This window comes from Sminthopsis crassicaudata, chromosome X (genome assembly GCF_048593235.1).
Source record: "Sminthopsis crassicaudata isolate SCR6 chromosome X, ASM4859323v1, whole genome shotgun sequence".
NCBI classification, from domain to species: domain Eukaryota; kingdom Metazoa; phylum Chordata; class Mammalia; order Dasyuromorphia; family Dasyuridae; genus Sminthopsis; species Sminthopsis crassicaudata.
In genome coordinates, this window is record NC_133623.1 from 27,475,319 (window position 1) to 27,492,515 (window position 17,197).

The window sequence follows — 17,197 nt, forward strand, 5'->3', positions numbered from 1 at the left end:
TTTCTTGGGAACAACGGGCTTCATGGGAGGTGGGGTTGGGCTAACTGAGCTGCCAAGGTACCGAGCTCCTGTCTTCACTGTTTCCCTGTAGGCATCCAGCTGCGGAAGGTACAGGAGCAGTGGGAGCAGGAGGCCAAGAAGGAGCCTGTGGGCAATGATGTGGCCACCATTCTCTCCCGGCGCATTGCAGTGGAATACAGCGAGTCTGATGATGACTCCGAGCTGGATGAGAATGAGTGGTCAGACTAAGGCGGGGGGGCCGGGCCGGGCTGGGCTGCCGAGTGTACTAATGCAGCTCCCCCCCCCCCTCCCCTCCTCCCTCCTTCCACCCCGAGCCCCCACGTGACTTTCTCCCTCCCTATTAAGGCTCCCTTGCTGCCTCCCACCTCCCTACCCCTGCCCAGGCCTCTGTTGTGGCCAGGAGCATTGGGCAGCCGGTAGGCTGGCTGGCTTGTATACTCCAGTGTGAGGGTAGGCAGCAGTGAGGGTAGGGGGAGCTTTTGAAAAATAGGTTTTCATCTCTTTGGGCTGATTTAGATAGGTCCTGTGTGTAGGCAGGGAAATGCTCAAGGTACCCTTAGTTCAAGGCTTTTCGGAGAAGAAGTCAGTTCAACTTGACATGCTTAAGCAAATGAGAGAAGGCCTTTTCTCCCCTGGCACCCCACCTCCAGCTCTCCCCACAGTTCTGTGGAAAAACTCATTGTTCACTGAGGCCCATTTGGCCCAGATGTTTCTGGGGCAGCTTCTGCTGCCCTTCTCCGCAGGACACTTCTCTGGAGAGTAGCCATGAAAAGAGGCAGTTTGTGAGTGCCGTGGTGCTCCTTTTCTGAGCCCAGGTGAGCAGAAGCAGAGCCCTTGGAGGGTACCAGGGTCCTTTCTGCACAGCCTGGGAATGAAGAGATGTCCCCCAGGCGAGGCACCGAGCAGCCGTTGGAGAGTGGGAGGCTCAACGATGCCTGGGGAGGGAAGGGTGTCAGAGTGGAGGCCGCAGGCTTCCTCATTATTGCTTATGTGTGTACACAAGGAGGCAGCCTGCTGGGATGGGAGAGCACTAGACTGGGAAGCCACAGGCCCTGTGTTCAAATCCTTGTTCTGACACTTCCTAGTTGGGCAGTCTAGTCAAAAAACTCTTCCCTCCTTTAGGCTTCAGTCTTGTCATCTGTAAAATTAAGGATTCGGACCAGGCCTGGTCATAGGGTTGCTTCTAAGTCAAGACCTAGACTTCTGTGGGTGGATTCTTTACTTAGTTGGTCAACCTTTTCGGGAGGGGGGTGGGGGGGAGGGAGAACTGAGTAATCAGATCTGTAATTTCATCTGTATAGGGAACTCCCAGTGTATAAATTCTGTCCCCTGATGCAGAGTGGTATCTCATCTATAGCTGCCAGTTTTAGAGTTGCCCAAAGCACTGAGAGGAGACCTAGCTTAGCCAGGGCCACACAGCTCGTATGTGGCAGAGAAAGGACCTAACTGTGCAGTCACTTCTTTAGCCATGAGACCATCCTGTCTGTCCATAACAAAAGTTTTAATCCCAAATTACTATTCCCCCATCCCCCAGCATGCTCTAGGGGTAACAAAGGCCCGAGGGAAGAATGCAGAGTGTAATTAGGCATGGAAGCTTATAGTGCCAAGGGTGTCTGCTGAGTGGCCCAGGCTCTCAGGAGACAGAAATGACTGAGATTCCCTCCTCTGGAAACGGGCCACTGGAAGAGCATTTGCACAGGAGAGCCCCACCAGAAAGTACAGCTCCTGCCTCTCTTTAGGGCTTTAAGGCACATTTTGCCTTGATGACCTCCGCTTCCCCAACAGAAAGGGGCAACAATAGCACCCTGCTTCCCACTTCAGGTTAATTTGTAGAGAGAAAAAGAGAAGCCTGTTGGATATTCTGATCATCTTTGGTGACAAAAGCAGCTCACATGTTTCTAGTGCATCGTGGTCACATATTCGTAGCTTCATTCGAGCCCTCCATAGCAGTCCAGTGAAGTGGGCAACAGAAAGTTCCCCTTTTTACAGATGAGGAAATTTAGGTACAGGAAAGTCAAATGATTTGTCAAAGTTCACACGGCTTCTAAGTGGCAGAATCAAAATGACATTGGCTCTCCCGATTCCACTGGACCAAACTGAGCTTCCCTAGAGTCCCTCCTACCCTTTCTCCTCAGTGGGAGCCAAAAGGAGAGGTGCTGTCTCTGAGCGGCATCTCTGAATCTTTCCAAAGCTCAGTTGTGGGTGGCAGACAAGAAATAGTCTGGTCATCCCGGGCTGTGGGAGTAGCTACGGGCTGGCTTTAAAAATCCTTGCCCCCTCCATGTAATAATACTAAGATTTTTTAAGACCCACCCAGAAAATCACCAACAATGCTAATAACAGTGCCATCTAATTTGCCAGCCAGGCAGCTGGTGCTCAAGAGGGTGAGATCTTCAGGAACCCACAGTGGGTCTTGGGGAGTGTCTGTTGAGGGCCCCCTTTGGGCTGGCTCCTCCCCACCGAGTGCTGCTGTCTAGTCTCTGTGGTCCAGGAAGGAGGGCACTCCTTCCCCTTCCTCTCAGACTTGGCCCTTCAATTCCAGTTGGCGAGCATCTGCTTAAGCGCCAACTATGGACCGGAGGCTGCACTAAGCCCTGAGAGGACAGATGCCCACAAGGAGCTTAAATTTCCTTAGGGAAGGGATGTAACATGCACAAGTGGGTTAATACAAAGTAATTGTGGAGCAGAGAGCACTAGCAAATTGGGAGTAGGAAGTGGCACCTGAGCTAAGCCTGAAAGGAAACTAAGGATTTGAAAGAGACAGAGGTGAAGAGTGAGGGTGTTCTGGGTATGGAAAAGCCAGTTTGTCTCCTGGGATGGCCATTTTAGGAAGGCTATCGGCCTTTCATGGGCCAGCTGGAAAACTCCATAAGGTTCCACTTTGGGACAGCTCTTAAGTGTTAGGAAATTTTTCCTTCTGTGAAGTAGCTGGAAGGGCAAGGGAATGGCAGCGTCAGGTACAACCGGGTTCAAACTCCACTCGCAATACTTCCTAGTTATGTGGGCCTCAGTCATTTCCACTCGGAAATGAGGGCATCTCAGAAGTCCCTTCTGCCTGGAAATCTCTGCTCCTGGACTCTCCCCTCATTGTCTCCTAGCCTGGCTTAGCGCTCGGGACCTTAATGAATCTAGTAACCATTCTGCCTCAGTTTCCTCACTTGTCATTCTGTGTTCTGGCTGGCAGGACCCATCAGGCCACTACTCCCCCTGCTTGTCCCTAAGAGACTGGGAAAGTGCCCTTCTCCCCCTCCTCACAGCTCCCTCCATTTTTAATCTCCTCTCATCACCCCACAAGAATGTGCTGTGGCTCTTAAGCTTCCAGCTGCAGTTCGGTTCTCTTGGAACTTGGCACAGGGTCCCCCAAACCCACTCTGCTTTCTGTGGACAAGTATGGCTGGTGGCTGGGCACCGCTACTGCTTGGGCTTAAGCAGGCCCTGTAGTCATTCCTCAGGCTGGGGTGCTTAAGGACAACAGAGACTTAGCTGTGTACTCCAGAGCTAGGATGACCCCAGACCCACAGCCTCGGGTACACCAGTGGCTTAGCCGGTCCCTGAGGACCCCTGGGAGCTTCAGTGGAGGTAGCTGCCCAGCCTCTGAGGCCCCCAGTGCCTAGTGACTCAGAAAGGCAGTGGAGGAGCTCCAGTTGACCCGGTCACAGCCTGGGGGTCTTGGCCCACGATCAGTTGGAAACTTCAAACAACCGCCGGCTAGAGGAAATGGATTTAGCTGTTTGGCTCTGGACCAGGGTCCCATTCTGCCCCTCCCCTGTGGCCACAGTCCCCAGACACCCCCAAACAATCTATTTTTTGTAAGCTACTTCCTCACTTTTAGAAAAGCTGGTTGCACAGGTGAATAAGGAGAATTAGCTAGGCTTTCCATTTCTCCTCCCTCCCCCATGGCTGCTGTGACTGAAACAGCCCTCTGCAGACCTCAGGGGCCACAATGGTTTCTAGTGTTGCCTGTTCCTCTCCCCACTTCCTGTCATGGCTCTTCCCTATGTTCTGTGTTCTTCTGGAACCATCAGAATTATGGAATATCTGAGCTAGAAAAGACCTTAGAACCAAAAATGATGGATGGAGCCATCTGTCTGTCAGGGAATCTTAGAGCCTAGAACACAGAGACCAGCAGACTGGGAGGAACCTTAGAACCTAGAATGTCAACACTGGTAGTGGCCTTAGAGTACAAAATGGCAGAGGGACCTTTGAACATGGGGTTTCTGAGGGGAAAAGACCTTAGAACAAAGCCAGGAGGGGCCTGAGAAAGCCCCGAAGGTCCAAACTCTTAAGAACAAGGGCACCGGAAATGGGACTGAAGGCCTGAGCTTAAAACTGGGGTGCGAGCACCAGGAGGAAGAGGAAGCCGGGTTCTCACAGAATCATGGCACCTCAGGTCTCTAGCTGAGCAGGAGTCCACTGCTAGGTCTTTGAGCAGCTCAGGGACGTTTCCTCTGTCAGCTCAGGACACTTCCTCTGCTCCCCCAGTGTCTAGCTGTCCTCTGAACCTGAGTCCCAGGGCTTAGATGCAGCTTTCCCTTGGAGCAGTTCAGAGTCGTGGCCCCCCTCCCCTACTTGTCAGACTAACAGAAACGAGGGGTCATCCAGCCTCTAAGGCCCACCCAGCTTTTCTTGTCAGCGGCTCTCTAGCCAGATGCCAAGGGATGATTGCCTTTTATGCCGGCCTACTTCCCCTCACCCCCACCTACCTGCCCTGTACAAGCCAGGAAATGGATGCTACTGAGATAGAGGGAAAATGGAAGTATGATGATGCCTTGGCTCTCAGAGGAAAGTTTCAAGCATAGGTGTACATGGGCAGTACCGTGTAAAGCCAGCAGTCAGAAAGCATGGCTTTCCACTCCCCTGCTTTGCTAGTCTCATGCTCTGTGACTTTTGCGTTCCCTGAATGAATGGGGCTCACTCTCTAATGGCCCTTCTGGCGCTAAATCCTACCCCCCCACCCCACTCCCCTTTTGCTACTTTGCATGAGTTTGGCCTGATATTTGTGCTGCTTGATCTCTGTGTGGCCACCTCAGGCTTGCCGATGTGGGGGGGAGAGGTACCTCCAAAGATCCAAATTTGATTTTCGGCCACTATGCCCTCTTCCTGTTGTGAGTTGGGGATCTCATGGCTCTGCTGCGTGTGGAAGACATGGGATTCCGGTTAGAGCCAGCCTCTCCATCCCTGGTAGGAAGGAGATGGCATTTCCCTGCCCAGACTGGTACAGTTCTAGGGGCATCGAGCATTTTGTTGGCTGCTGGTGGACAAGTGGACGATTACACATGTATTGTTCGGGTCAGTCCCACCCATTTTGAAGAATGGCCTTCTGGGACCCCAAGTAAATGAGCAGCCGCTCTGCCTCCCCACTCCTGCCCCATCCCTGGTGTGCATAAGAGGAGTATAAAGTACAGGGAGGGTTTGCATGACTAGCTTCAGCCTGGGGAAGTGGCTCCAGGAAGGCTTTCTGGACAGCAGAGCTGGACCTTGAGGACCAGCACCCCAAATTTCCCTAGCAGCGACATAAGTGCAGCTGTTGTCCATTTATAGTCACTTGTCCTGAAGGCTAGCTCATCTAGAGGACTTCTAGCCAGCCAGTTGGTCCTTTTGCCCCTGTTTAAGAGGCCCCCTCCCTAGGGATGAATTCTATTCCCTTCCATCTTTTTCCCCCAGCTGAGGAATTTGACCATTTTCCACATCTGCTGCTTGTGTGATTTGGGCCAAGTCCCTTCACCTCCCCGTGACACATTTACTTCATCTGTCAAATGAGGACATAGGACAAATGTCTAAGATTCCTTTTAGCTATAAATCCCATCATCCTTTGCAAAGGCACCTGACCATTCAAATTACTTGGGATCTATTGTCTGAAAGACAAAAACCCCCCAACCAGTCCAGCTATTTCTGCACTGGACTGCCTCTGCACATCTTGGTCCATCTCCAACTGCTAGAATCCTAGTGATTCTTCAAGTTCAAATGCCATGTTGTCCAAGAAGCTGTCTTCCTCACCAGCCCCGCCCCCCAACCAATCAGCTAGAAGTGAGATCAGAACACCTGATCCTCACCTATGTGACACAACCTATTCTAATTTATATTATCTGTGTTTCATCCGATCTCTTCCACCTTCTTTGTGAGCTCCTTGAAGGCAGGGCACCCACAGCACCCAGCATAGAAGGTGCTATCAAGGTGAGCGGGAGAGAGGGGAGATAAGCAACACTGTGAATCGTCATTATGAGATGATATGAGAAATGGATATGAGAAAATGAATGGGTGGGAATTGTTCGGATGAAGGCCAGGGTTGGTTTCTGAGCAATAGCTCTGCAGGGAGTAGAAGGAGAGAGAAGGTAGAGTTGAGCATTGGCCTTAGAGCAGCCTAAAGAACTTTAGAAGTCCTTGACCCATTTGTGTTACAGTTAAGAAAAGTGAGCCGAGCCCAAGGGCACTGTGGGAGTGAGTGATCCATGTTCCCATGTGGCTGGCATTTTCCTAGTCTCCTGCTAATCTAATCCTTGGGAGGGGCACACTGCAATGCCCTCCAAGCTCCATTTTTACCAAGGAGCCCTCTGAAGTCCAGAGCAGACAGTACCACATTATTCCAAGTTGGCAAGAAAGCCAGTGGCAAGAATGCAGGGTGGGTCCCTTGTTCTGGGTTACACTAAACCTGTCCAATTCCTCTGTTCCTCTCTCTCTCTCTCTCTCTCTCTCTCTCTCTCTCTCTCTCTCTCTCTCTCTCTCTCTCTCTCTCTCTCTCTCTCTCGCACACACCATACACAGACCAATACCAATCTATCCAGGAGTTAGCAAGTGGTAAAGATCCCCTTTTGTCTTGTGGGGGGTGGCTCCAATGGCTGGCAAAGCTTTGACTTTGGACAGGGAAGTAAGCTTAGCAGCAGTCGGTGGGAAGAGATCTTTTGACCCCCTCCCCACTCATTCCCACTCATTCCCACTCTTCCGGTCCTCCACCATCGCCAATTAAAACCAGTCTTTCCTTTCCTTCCGTGGAGACTTTCCAAGCTGGCTTGGCCTACAGATAGGAAAGAGTGGTGGTCCTGTCCCCCTGCAATTTTCTGGAAGCCTTCACTTCTTCCTTTATCCCTCCTGCTCTCTCTATGCACCGAGATGGAGAAGACACGCACCCCTGCAACCTGCCAGCCGGGCCTGGGGACTAGCACATTGGTGCCTCCTGCCTCGAGACTGGCAGGCCCAGGCTGGCCTCGGGTTCATTCAGGAGTGACTGCCTGTCCAGAGAGAACCATGTGGGCTTCATACTTGTGAATTTGCACACGCTTCAAGCTATCTGATAATTGATCCGCATTATTCTCAAGCTAATGTTCAAAAAGCCATCCCATATCAGGTGGGATCGAAGCCCTTTGCATTTAGTCAATAGATGTTGCTGCCTGTATCTACCCACTGTATGCGGTTTGCTAAGTGTGAGCAAGTGTGTCTTACCCAGTGTTGTGGGTTCTGCTTGCCTTGATGTGGACCCCAGAAGGTACCAGTTGAATGGTTGCTAAGCAAGCTCCCCTCGGTGAGAGGGAAGAGAGCAGCTTTTCAAGACCTGTGTGTGAACTACATTTGTTAGCAACATATAGCCAACATAATCTCCCAAACTGCTGACACTTTATGCATGTGGTAATAAAAAGACCAATAAAGATTGGCTTTGTGTGGGCCTCTGCCAAGTCTCTGTGACACGTGCTTTGTGTGCATTTCTGCGGGGAAGGAGGAAGGTGGGAAAGGGATGGTGATGCTGGATCATGACAAGAGCATCAGTGTAACTGATAGCCAGACGCCCTTGGACCTGGTCAAGTCCGAGGGCTATCCAACACCCGAAGCCTCTCCAGGATGACCCTGATGAAGGATCCCACAACTTCTCTGTGGTGGATTCAGAATCCTAGGTCTGCTGGGCATTTACTAGTCCCGGGCCCTCCTAGAGGTAGTACCTGATCCACTTCTACATGACCCTAATTGGCATAAATGGTTTCTATCAAGCCCAGATCGGCCTCTTTGGCCTTCCTACCCAACCCATTGTTCATAGAGTGGTAGAGTGGTAGACCTAGAAAGAACTCTAGAGATCTAGTCCTGATCCCTTCTTTTAGGAGGCAACTGAGAAGTGTCTGGCCCAGGAAGCAATGAGCCCTCACTCTAAGGGTATGAACTTTCAGTTAGAACTGGAACCATAAAAATAACATGACTAGAAATAACCTTAGAATATAGACTGTCAGTTGGAGGGGAGCTTGGGAAATAGTACATAGGGGGTTACAAGTGGAAAGAGATTCAGAATTTAGAATATGAGAGCAAACTGTAGATAAATACCCTTAAGAAACAATGAATAAATAGAATGTTAGGTCTGGAAAGGGAAGGTGACTTGCCTAAAGTCACCCAGGAAACTAATGGCCAGCAGTATCCAGTTCCCCCAGTCTTCTAGTCCCGTGTTCTTTCCATAGAAGATCCTAGCACTATAGCAAAGCATTTTTGAGAGTAGCAGAGATGAGGAACGAGAGTGAGCATCATGCAGTTTTGCCCGAGAATCCAGGATTTAAATATGGCAAGGCATACACAGGGCAATGGCATGCCATGCTTCCTTCTTGGACTGCAAGAAGAGCTTGGCTTATTTAAAAGAACTGTCCATGACCATAGATTACCCTGGAAGGCTCTGACCTGCTCTATATCAGGGGATGTGCCCAGGCCTGAGCCACTTCCTGTGATCAGGGTTCTTCTGTCAGTACTAATTCTGTCAATTTTACTCATTCCTTCTCATGGTGAAGCCGAGACTAGAAAAAGGTGACAGAGATTATGTGTCCAGATTTTTAGGGAACTAGGCCTCAGGCGTCCTCCCAAGTCCTTGGGAAGGCTTTTCCCGACATTCTGTTATCACCTGAAACTAGGAGAGCATTGGGGTGAGGGAGTGTGAGTACCCAGTCACTGGAGGAAGAAGTGGATGTCAACTAACCGGCCTGCTTTGCGAGTGCAGTAACTTGGAGCTAAAAGCCAAACCTGGGGACAGACGAGGCTCCTAAAAATAGCAAGCAAATCAGGCCTCGTGAAATTGTCTGTCTGGGAGCCAACGACAATAACAATAACCACAGTGGCCAAGGACCCAAGGCTCTCCAGTGTCTTGAGCCCCTCATCACAGTCCCTTCTCTGACACTACATCAAGGGGGGAGGGGATGAGAGAGGAGGGCTATCGATCAGTCTGTCTCAAGGTAGCTGAATCTGTTTTTAAAAAAATACATTTCCTTAGAAGAATAGCACGTGACTAACCTATATTGTATTGCTTGCTTCCACGGGAGGGGGCGGGGGGGGGGGGTGGAGGAAGGGAGAAAAATTTGGAACACAACTGTTATCTCTGCATGGATTTGGAAAATAAAAAGCTGTGGGTGGCCAAAGAAATTTCAATTTCCATGTCTCCCCTGGGCCTTTGTGAACAATTAAGGGGAAATTCGATGTAGCCTTGGGGCTCCTCCCTGAGAGGCAGAGCTTGAATAGGGTAGAGCTCTCCCGCTTGGGGCAGAACCCTAAATTCTGGCCGTACGGCCAAGTTTTGCACTGCCCCCTAGGTGAGGCGGGATGGCCCTCCCTCTTTCTGATCCTGGTGATCCTATTTGGGTGGGCGGGTCTTGTTTTTACCTTTTAAAAACCTTTCCCCCTTCATTTATAGTTGGGAGGGCACACGGGGTAGCCCAGTGGATCTGGTTGCCCAGAGCCCTGCTTGGATTCTGAATTGAAAGGAATTTTTTGGGATTAAGAGCCCACTTGGAGTTTATAAACGGTTTTTATTTATTTTTTTTGTCTTTAAATGCTGTTAACTCAAACAATACTTATTCATTTGGTCTAAGAAGACCTCTGAATAGTTTAACAATTCTACTATCACTTAACAAGAAAGATTAAACTGGAGGAGTCATAAAGAATCCAAAATACAACAACATAACAAATAAAACTGTTTCAAGCAAGTATTTGCCACCTTCCGGTGGATGTGATCTTATTATCACATTCAGTAAATTACACTTAAGTATTTTTAAAAACCATCAACCACTAAAGACGATATGAAAAACAAGAAACTCCTGGTGTTAGAGAATGAGGAGACTCCTTTTTCTTTTCCAAATCTAAAGATGTTTCCGAACTGGCCAGGGTGACAACGAAAGATGGAAAGATGGAGGGGCAGAGATCAATTCATCTGTTTTCTATGCAAATAATAATAATGATGATGATAATAATAATAATAATAATAATAATGATGATGATGATGATGATGATGATGATAATAATAATAATAATAATAATAATAATAATAATAATAATAATAATAATAATAAAACCCTAAAATGATGGGATCCTCTGGAGAAGATCTCCTCATTCCCACACTGGAAGCATCAGGTGACATCAGGCCCGTCCCAACTCTCTGCCCACTCCCTAAAACTTATTACAGAAAAAGACAATAATCAAAAAAAGCCAGTTCCGCCCTCCAAAGAAAAAGGCAGCCAAGCGTGGCCAGGCCCTCACTCGGGAAACGCAAAGGGGAAGGCGTTGACCAGCTCGCCAGATTCATCCTCCACCTTGTTGTACACCCACTTGCGGTTGCGGCGACACTTGACCCCGCACTTCCTGGAGTTGCACCTGGGGCACGGGTAGAAGCAGCCAGCGCAATCCACCTGCAGGCAATCGCACAGGTCGATGCCGTTGCAGATCAGCCGGCCTTTGCGATCGTATTTTCTCCTGTTTTTCTTGGAGCCCACGAAGATCTTGGGATGGTAGGAGAACACGTCGGGCCTCTGGCGAGGCGCCGGGCCGGGGTTCGCAGTGGGGCCGGCGGCGCCCTGGGCCTCCTCCTCTTCCTCCTGCATTTCGGGCTCGGCCTCCGCTGCCGCCGCCCCCTGGGTCGCTGGCTTTTTCCCTTTCAGGGATCCCATCTTCAGGGGCCCCCCTTTGCCGGCCTTGTGCACCATCGGCCTCGAAGAAGGCCCAGGCTGATCTTCGATGTCCTCTGGGTTGGTATCGGAGTCCTCGCTTCGCATCTCCACGTCAGCGCTCATCCTGGACGGTGTGGGCCCGGGCCGCCGCTCTGCCACCAGTGGCTGGATCTTAGGAAGGGAAGCGCAGACATGTCAGCAGTGAAAGCAAATGGGCCGGTCGGGAAAGCCACGGCGAGGCCCGGGACGCCACCCACTTAGGGGGAAAATCACATGGGAGAGAATTTGGAAAATATGGCCTTTTTCTTGTGAAAATTCAACACGCTCGAGAGCTCTAGAACAGGGCTTCTTGAACTTTTCTCCACTCGTGACCTCTTTTGGCCCAAGAAATTTCTACCCCGTCCCGATACAGGGATATACATCCGATGTTGGGAGGATTCTGGGAAGGTGGCGGGTAGGTCAGTAAATCGCAAACTGTCCAGATTTCCCCCAGGAAGAGAACGAATTTACCCTCAGGGTTAACAGAGATGGGGAAAAATTAAGGACACCTGGGACAGAAGAGAGTCGGAAGAAAAATGCAGGCCCAGGATTCCCTGGAGAGAAGTGCAAACACCTCCGGGCTAGCTCCGCAAAAAAAAAAAAACGGCCACCGGAGGCTAACTGAGGGTGTGGCTGGAGCCTCCACCGGAGTCACCCACACCTTCCCCTCTGCGCCTGCCGACTACCGGGTAGCTGGAGTCCGGGAAAACCAAGGGAGCCTCGGCTGATCGGGAATGGCAGGCCCAGCTGTGCTGCGGAGACCTGGCCCGGGGAGAAGGAAGCGGCGCTGCAGGTGAGTGCAGAGCCAGAGCGCCTGGGGACGCTGCTGGCTGTGGGCATTTGTAAGGGGGGGGGGGGGGGTCCAGGTCACAGGAAAGAGCTGAAGGGAAGCCAGAGGCGCAGTCCCCCCCTCCATGATGAGTGCTGCTTACACTAATATTTCTCATTTAAAGAAATGAATCAGCAAAAAAAAAAGAAAGGCCCCTAACCGTAGAAACTTAATATGGGAACAGGGAAGACCGGGGCTCCTCTTTTGGGGAGGACATGGAAGTTGAAAAAAAAAATGCTTCTTCTACCTCTAAGAGGGATGTTAAATAGCTCACTGCCGGGAGAGAATTTATAGAAAAAACATTGAAAAATCAAATAAGAGACTTAGAAGAGAAAATACAAGAATCATAGGATTGCCCAAAAGTTGTGACCAAAAAAAGAACCTTGACTCGACAACGCAAGAAATAATCCCAAAATATTGTCCTGGGGAGCTAGAGCACCAGGGGAAGGTGGAAATGGACAAGAATCCACCACCTCCCAGAGCTCCTTAGTGGTGACACAGGGATAGAGTTTATGTAGCTGAAGTGATTCAAGCTGACTGCACCGAGTACCACCTTGAGGACAGTCTGTATGTAGCCACAAGTAGACCTGGGGATTTGTGTGCAAGCAGAAAGGAAGGGAAATGGTGGCGTGCTCCTGTGCCTGCACACTTGTCTACTAAGAGCGCAGAGTATTGACCCAAGTAAATCAAAGAAGAAATCCTTGGGGTTTTGGTGCAAGAAGTTGGGGGCCGAGGATAGGGACTTACAGAGAGCAGTCACGAGTCCCCGGGTGCTGTTCCTCACTGTTATACTTACAGAAGAGGCCACTTGATGGGCAGGTGATGATCCGGAAAGAGGCCTCTGTGGGTGGGAAGGAGGGATGGGCCTTCACCAGGACCTAGGTGCCAAACAGAATTTTGACTCAGAAATGCAAGAATGGGAGGGGAAGGTGGGGGCAAGGAAGTAGACTGGGCTGCTGGGGCCACGCTTCCCGCAAGTTAGTGGAGCTTTGCCGTCTGTACACGGGCACCCCCACCCCCCACCCCACCCCCGTTTGGGTCCAGACATCTCCCCCGATCGCCGGGATCCCGGTGGGGGCGCCGGTTCCGGAAGGCTGGGCACCTGGGCCTGCTCCTGGCCAGGTTTCCAAATGAGGCCATGTGAGCCGTGACTCAGACAGGTGGCAGGGACGGGCAGGACAAGGAGCGTTCCCTGCCAGGGGGTGTTCACCATGGGTAGACGTGGCCAAATCCTGCCCGGACGGATGGCCCGGATGGCCCCGTGCTGGATACTGGGGGCGGAGGGGATGGGGGGTTGGGGGGGCTCCTGGAGAACACACATCTCCCCTGCGGGTCACCTGCTGGCCTGCCACTCGACCTATTTCCTGCTTATCTTCCTGAGCCCCGGGATTATCCGGGCTCCTCATTAAGTAATAACTTCTGGATCCGAGTCTCCTTCAGACCGCTAGCTCAGAACTATGATTCCTTGTACCGCATCCCCACAGGCGATGACGTCACATGCAGCACCACACACTATGGCCCCCTGGGGAGTTGGAGGGTCTAAGATGGAGCATGAGCACCTTATAGCATAGCACTTCCACTTCAAATGCCGCGCCCCAGCTGGCACTGGACCAAACACTCCTCAGCCAAGAGGTGGGGAGGGGACTGGGGGGCCGTGCATGGGTACGCGTCCACCCACATGAGCCCCCCACCCCAGATGAGGCCTCCTCTCCAAAGGGGCCTCAGGGCCCTCAGGAACCTTGCTGAGCTTGGCTCCCTTCCCCCTCCCAGACCCTCCGCCTCCAAACCATCCGCCATTTTCCCTCAGAGCGTGGAGGGGGCCAAGACCGGGGCCCCTACTTCTTCTCCCTCTGTCCCTCTCTCTCCCCTTCCCCTTCTTTTCCTCCACTTCCTCCACCCCTCCTCTCTCCCTTCCCCACTCAGGCTCAGGGGTCCTCAGGAACTCAACACCTCAGGGACCTCTGATGACACAGGAAGCAAATGATTGGGGCTGCTTGGCCCCCTAGGGCACCGGAAGGGGCAGAGAGAGGGAAAGGGAGGGGCAGAGGGGCTCCCATGGTGGGGAGGGGGAGAGGACTCTCAGAGCGAGCCATGGGTGCTGCTCTGCCCCCAGCAGGAACAAGGTGCAGTTGGGCTGGAAGGGGCCTCACATATTGGTCTAGGAAAGCTGTCTCTGTTACAGAGCAGGAAACTGGTGACATTGGGCAGCAGACTGACCTTTCTTTGAGCCTCAGTTTCCTCTCCTTTCAAGTGAGAACCTTTCTTTAAAGTCGGGGCCCTTCTGGATGTAAAATGCCAGGATTTTTAAACAGGATTTTACTTTTTCAGCTGACAAAACTTTATAATTGTGTCTTCTCTTCTGTAATCAATCAATTCCATCTTTTCTATGGTCAATCAGAAAGTCCTTAAGAAGCACCTACAATGTCTCAACATAATTTCTAGTTAAATTATGTCAATGACAAGAATCTCGTGTTGTCCCTGTCGCCCCTTCCCCGCATCCCTATGCGTCCAATACTCATCGCTCCCCTCTTGCCCCACAAGCAAGGAACTATCCACCCTGGAAAGAGATGAGTGAACACTTTGGCCGTGTCTCCATCCTTTTCCCATCCCCGTAAAACGGCCTTCCTCTCGGCCCTCCTCCCGGGGACGCCTCAGCAGCCGCGGACGCCCCGGAGCATCCCTTCCTCCCTCGGCCTCGGAGACGCCAGATTCTCCCGATTCTCGGCCCGCCGCTCCCCAACTGATGCTTCCCGGTTCCGGGGTACAGCCCATCAGACTGGGGAAGGGTTGGGCAGGGCAGCTATCGGGTCCGTTGTCTGGCGGTGGGCACTACCGGAGTGCCGCCTCACTTGTTAAGCCAGGGCCCTACTTGTCCCCCACCCAGTCAGGAGCGACCAGAGCTGCGGACGCCAAAGCCGACAAGAGGCTTCTCCTTCGGGCCACCATTGTATAGGTACACTGTGCTGCCTCCTCCGCCTTCCCCTCCGATTTCCTCCTACAGGCATCCTTTCCACTGTCCAACATTCACTTGGATGAGAGAAAATGTGCCCGTAATAAAAACTGGTCGTCCTTAATCAGTGACTCGTCTGGCTCTGGCGAAGGCCTCCGAGTCGCAGCATTGCATTGCGACGGCTGCGTACCAGAAGAGATCGGAGGGATCGGAGGAGCTCCCCTTTCTCTTGGATTTCTGCAGCCTCCATCCCGGGTTTTCGTTACCACGGACGCTGCTCTCCCTCTTCCCAATGAATCATGGACTCTGAGGAGTGAAAGAAAGGGCCATGCGGCCTAGTCCGGCCCAGCCCAGGAGAGGATAAGGTCCCTGACAAATGGCCGTCTAGCTCCTGGGCGGGGAGAAGTTGCCCTCCCTTATGAAGTAGGAGGGAGAAGTTTGCCAATGTAGCCTCACCAGGCGCATCTGATTGGAAGCCTGTGTGTGACCGAGTGGTTTGGAGGAAGCTCTTTTTCAACACGAGATAATCACTCGCGTGTCAGAAATCTGCAAGAGGACAGACAGCATGTGTCCAACAGACGAGTGGGGAGAGGTTCCGATAGGACGGCCGGCCGCAGAAAGAACGACGACGATAAAGGTGATGCTTTATTGTTGGCTTGGGTGACAGATGCCCGCTCCAGGGATGTATGTAGAAAGAAATAGGGCATGCATGGATGGAACTGGGTGAAGGCCCCAAAGGCTCCCCCAGGAGCCTCCTTCCGGGGCCATGGCCTGCTTCTGGGGCCAGTCTGGGACACACTGGTGCTTTTCCCACACCTGAGCCCCCGGCAGCCAGTGTTGGCAGTACAGATTTAGGGAGACTCGCCAAACCCCCACCTCAGAGGGAGACACGTGGCCTCCGTCTGGGCAGAGGGCACCTTGCCATTACCACCAGTATCAAAGATGCTTACCAGGACTTCTAGGAAGTAGGTTACTGGTTCCTTCTGAGAGAGGGCTGCTGTTCATACTTTGCTCCATTTGCCAGATAAATGTCATGTCACACACATGGAGAAGTTTGTGTTTAGTAACTGAGGAAAGCGTTTGAAGAAGTGCCTCTGCCTCCAAGCATATAGCACGCATCCCACCCTGCACCCTGAGCAGAAACTCTCCAGGTCCAGGACGGCCCTTTCCATTCCATGGAAGCCAAATCCCCCCTCCCCCCCGCAATGCCCAGTCATCATGCCCGCTTCTGGCCCTCTCTCACAAGTCAACCCTCCAATGAGGGCTGCTGACCCTCGCCTCGAGGAGGGCGAGCAGGCTCCCCTGCCAAAGCCTTCCCTCCTCCAGGCTGGATGTCCTCATGCTCCTGAGACCTGGCTGCAGGCCCTTTCCCATCCTGTTTTCCTCCTGTGTGGCCCCTCCTCTGTTCTTCTTGTGGGTCCTCAGCCCCCTTTCCCGAGAGAGAGAGAGAGAGAGAGAGAGAGAGAGAGAGAGAGAGAGAGAGAGAGAGAGAGAAGAGAGAGAGAAGAGAGTGTGTGTGTGTTGCCCTGGGGGACGAGGTAAGAGTCCAGCAGTCTCTAACAACAGAGGGGTGCATCTGGGCTTGCTCAGCCACAGGACAGGCCCATCTGGAGGCCCACTGCTCAAAGGCCCTTCTCCATGTGCCAGGTGCCAACATGAGCTGGAAGGAAGCTCCTGAGGGCAGGCGCTGCTTGAGCATTACCCTGGGATCCCCACCATTGAACACAAGGCCTGGCACAGACAACTTGCATCCTTACTACTTGTTGCGCTGCAATGAATGTGACAAGGTGTTAACTTCACAAATTTTTTTATTCTTTTTTATATGCTGTCAACTTAACAATATATATTCTTCTGTTATGGAATTTTAAAACTATTTTAAATATATATGTGTATATATATCTATCTATATATATTTTTTTTTCCATTTTATAAACTGCAGAAGAGAGACTCTGAGGAAGAGTCACAGGAAAATTCTGACTCCTTTAATACCTGCAACAGAGTAAAAAAAATAAAAAAGATGTCAGGGCATGCAACTATATCACCACATGGTAAACACCAAATACACAACGTATGACAGACAACTCCATGACCATGAATACGTGACAACAAATACAAACAAATGGCAGAAAGAACGTTTCATCTTTGTTCTTTGTGGTTGTGGTCGTAACCCTAGCACTGATTGAATCAGGCAAGAGGGCTTTAGGGACCTGGAGAATTCTGGCCTGATCTAGTGCCACCTGAGGCTTGAAGGAGCAACGCCGCAGCCCCGTGCCACTAGTCCCCAAAAGGCACCTTTGGGAGAGAAGCCTGTAGAAAATCTGCAGGAAGATGGCCCCTTGGGGTCCCCTACGGCTGGAAGGCCTTTGGTTTTTTCCCTACATCTGGGCCTAAAGAAAAGGCTTTTGAGAGGAGAGGGGGAGCCAGCTGTGCTGGTGCTCTCATGGCAGTGCTGCTGGGAAGCAG

At 51.6% G+C, this 17,197-nt stretch overlaps 2 protein-coding genes across 6 annotated transcripts in view; one reads left to right on the plus strand and one right to left on the minus strand.

Moving 5' to 3' along the window:
* LOC141549001 (actin-binding protein WASF3-like) overlaps positions 1-7,694 on the plus strand; it is an 83,682-nt gene extending 75,988 nt beyond the window's left edge. The window contains exon 12 of the mRNA XM_074278366.1: positions 92-7,694. Coding sequence (XP_074134467.1) covers positions 92-249 — 158 coding nt within the window. The 3' untranslated portion in view covers positions 250-7,694. The remainder of the gene's footprint in view (positions 1-91) is intronic.
* A 2,079-nt stretch (positions 7,695-9,773) lies between these two features.
* The window catches only part of PNMA6F (PNMA family member 6F), a 185,923-nt gene continuing 178,499 nt past the window's right edge, over positions 9,774-17,197 (minus strand). For 3 of the 5 annotated variants that reach the window (XM_074277018.1, XM_074277020.1, XM_074277021.1), the window contains 2 exons: positions 12,581-12,662; positions 9,774-11,087 (listed from right to left, as the gene is read on the minus strand). In XM_074277018.1, the coding sequence (XP_074133119.1) occupies positions 10,506-11,039 (534 nt within the window). In that variant the 5' untranslated portion in view covers positions 11,040-11,087; positions 12,581-12,662 and the 3' untranslated portion in view covers positions 9,774-10,505. Of the gene's footprint in view, positions 11,088-12,580; positions 12,663-16,560; positions 16,724-17,197 lie in introns of those variants that run through there. The other 2 variants (XM_074277016.1, XM_074277017.1) reach the window with 1 other exon arrangement.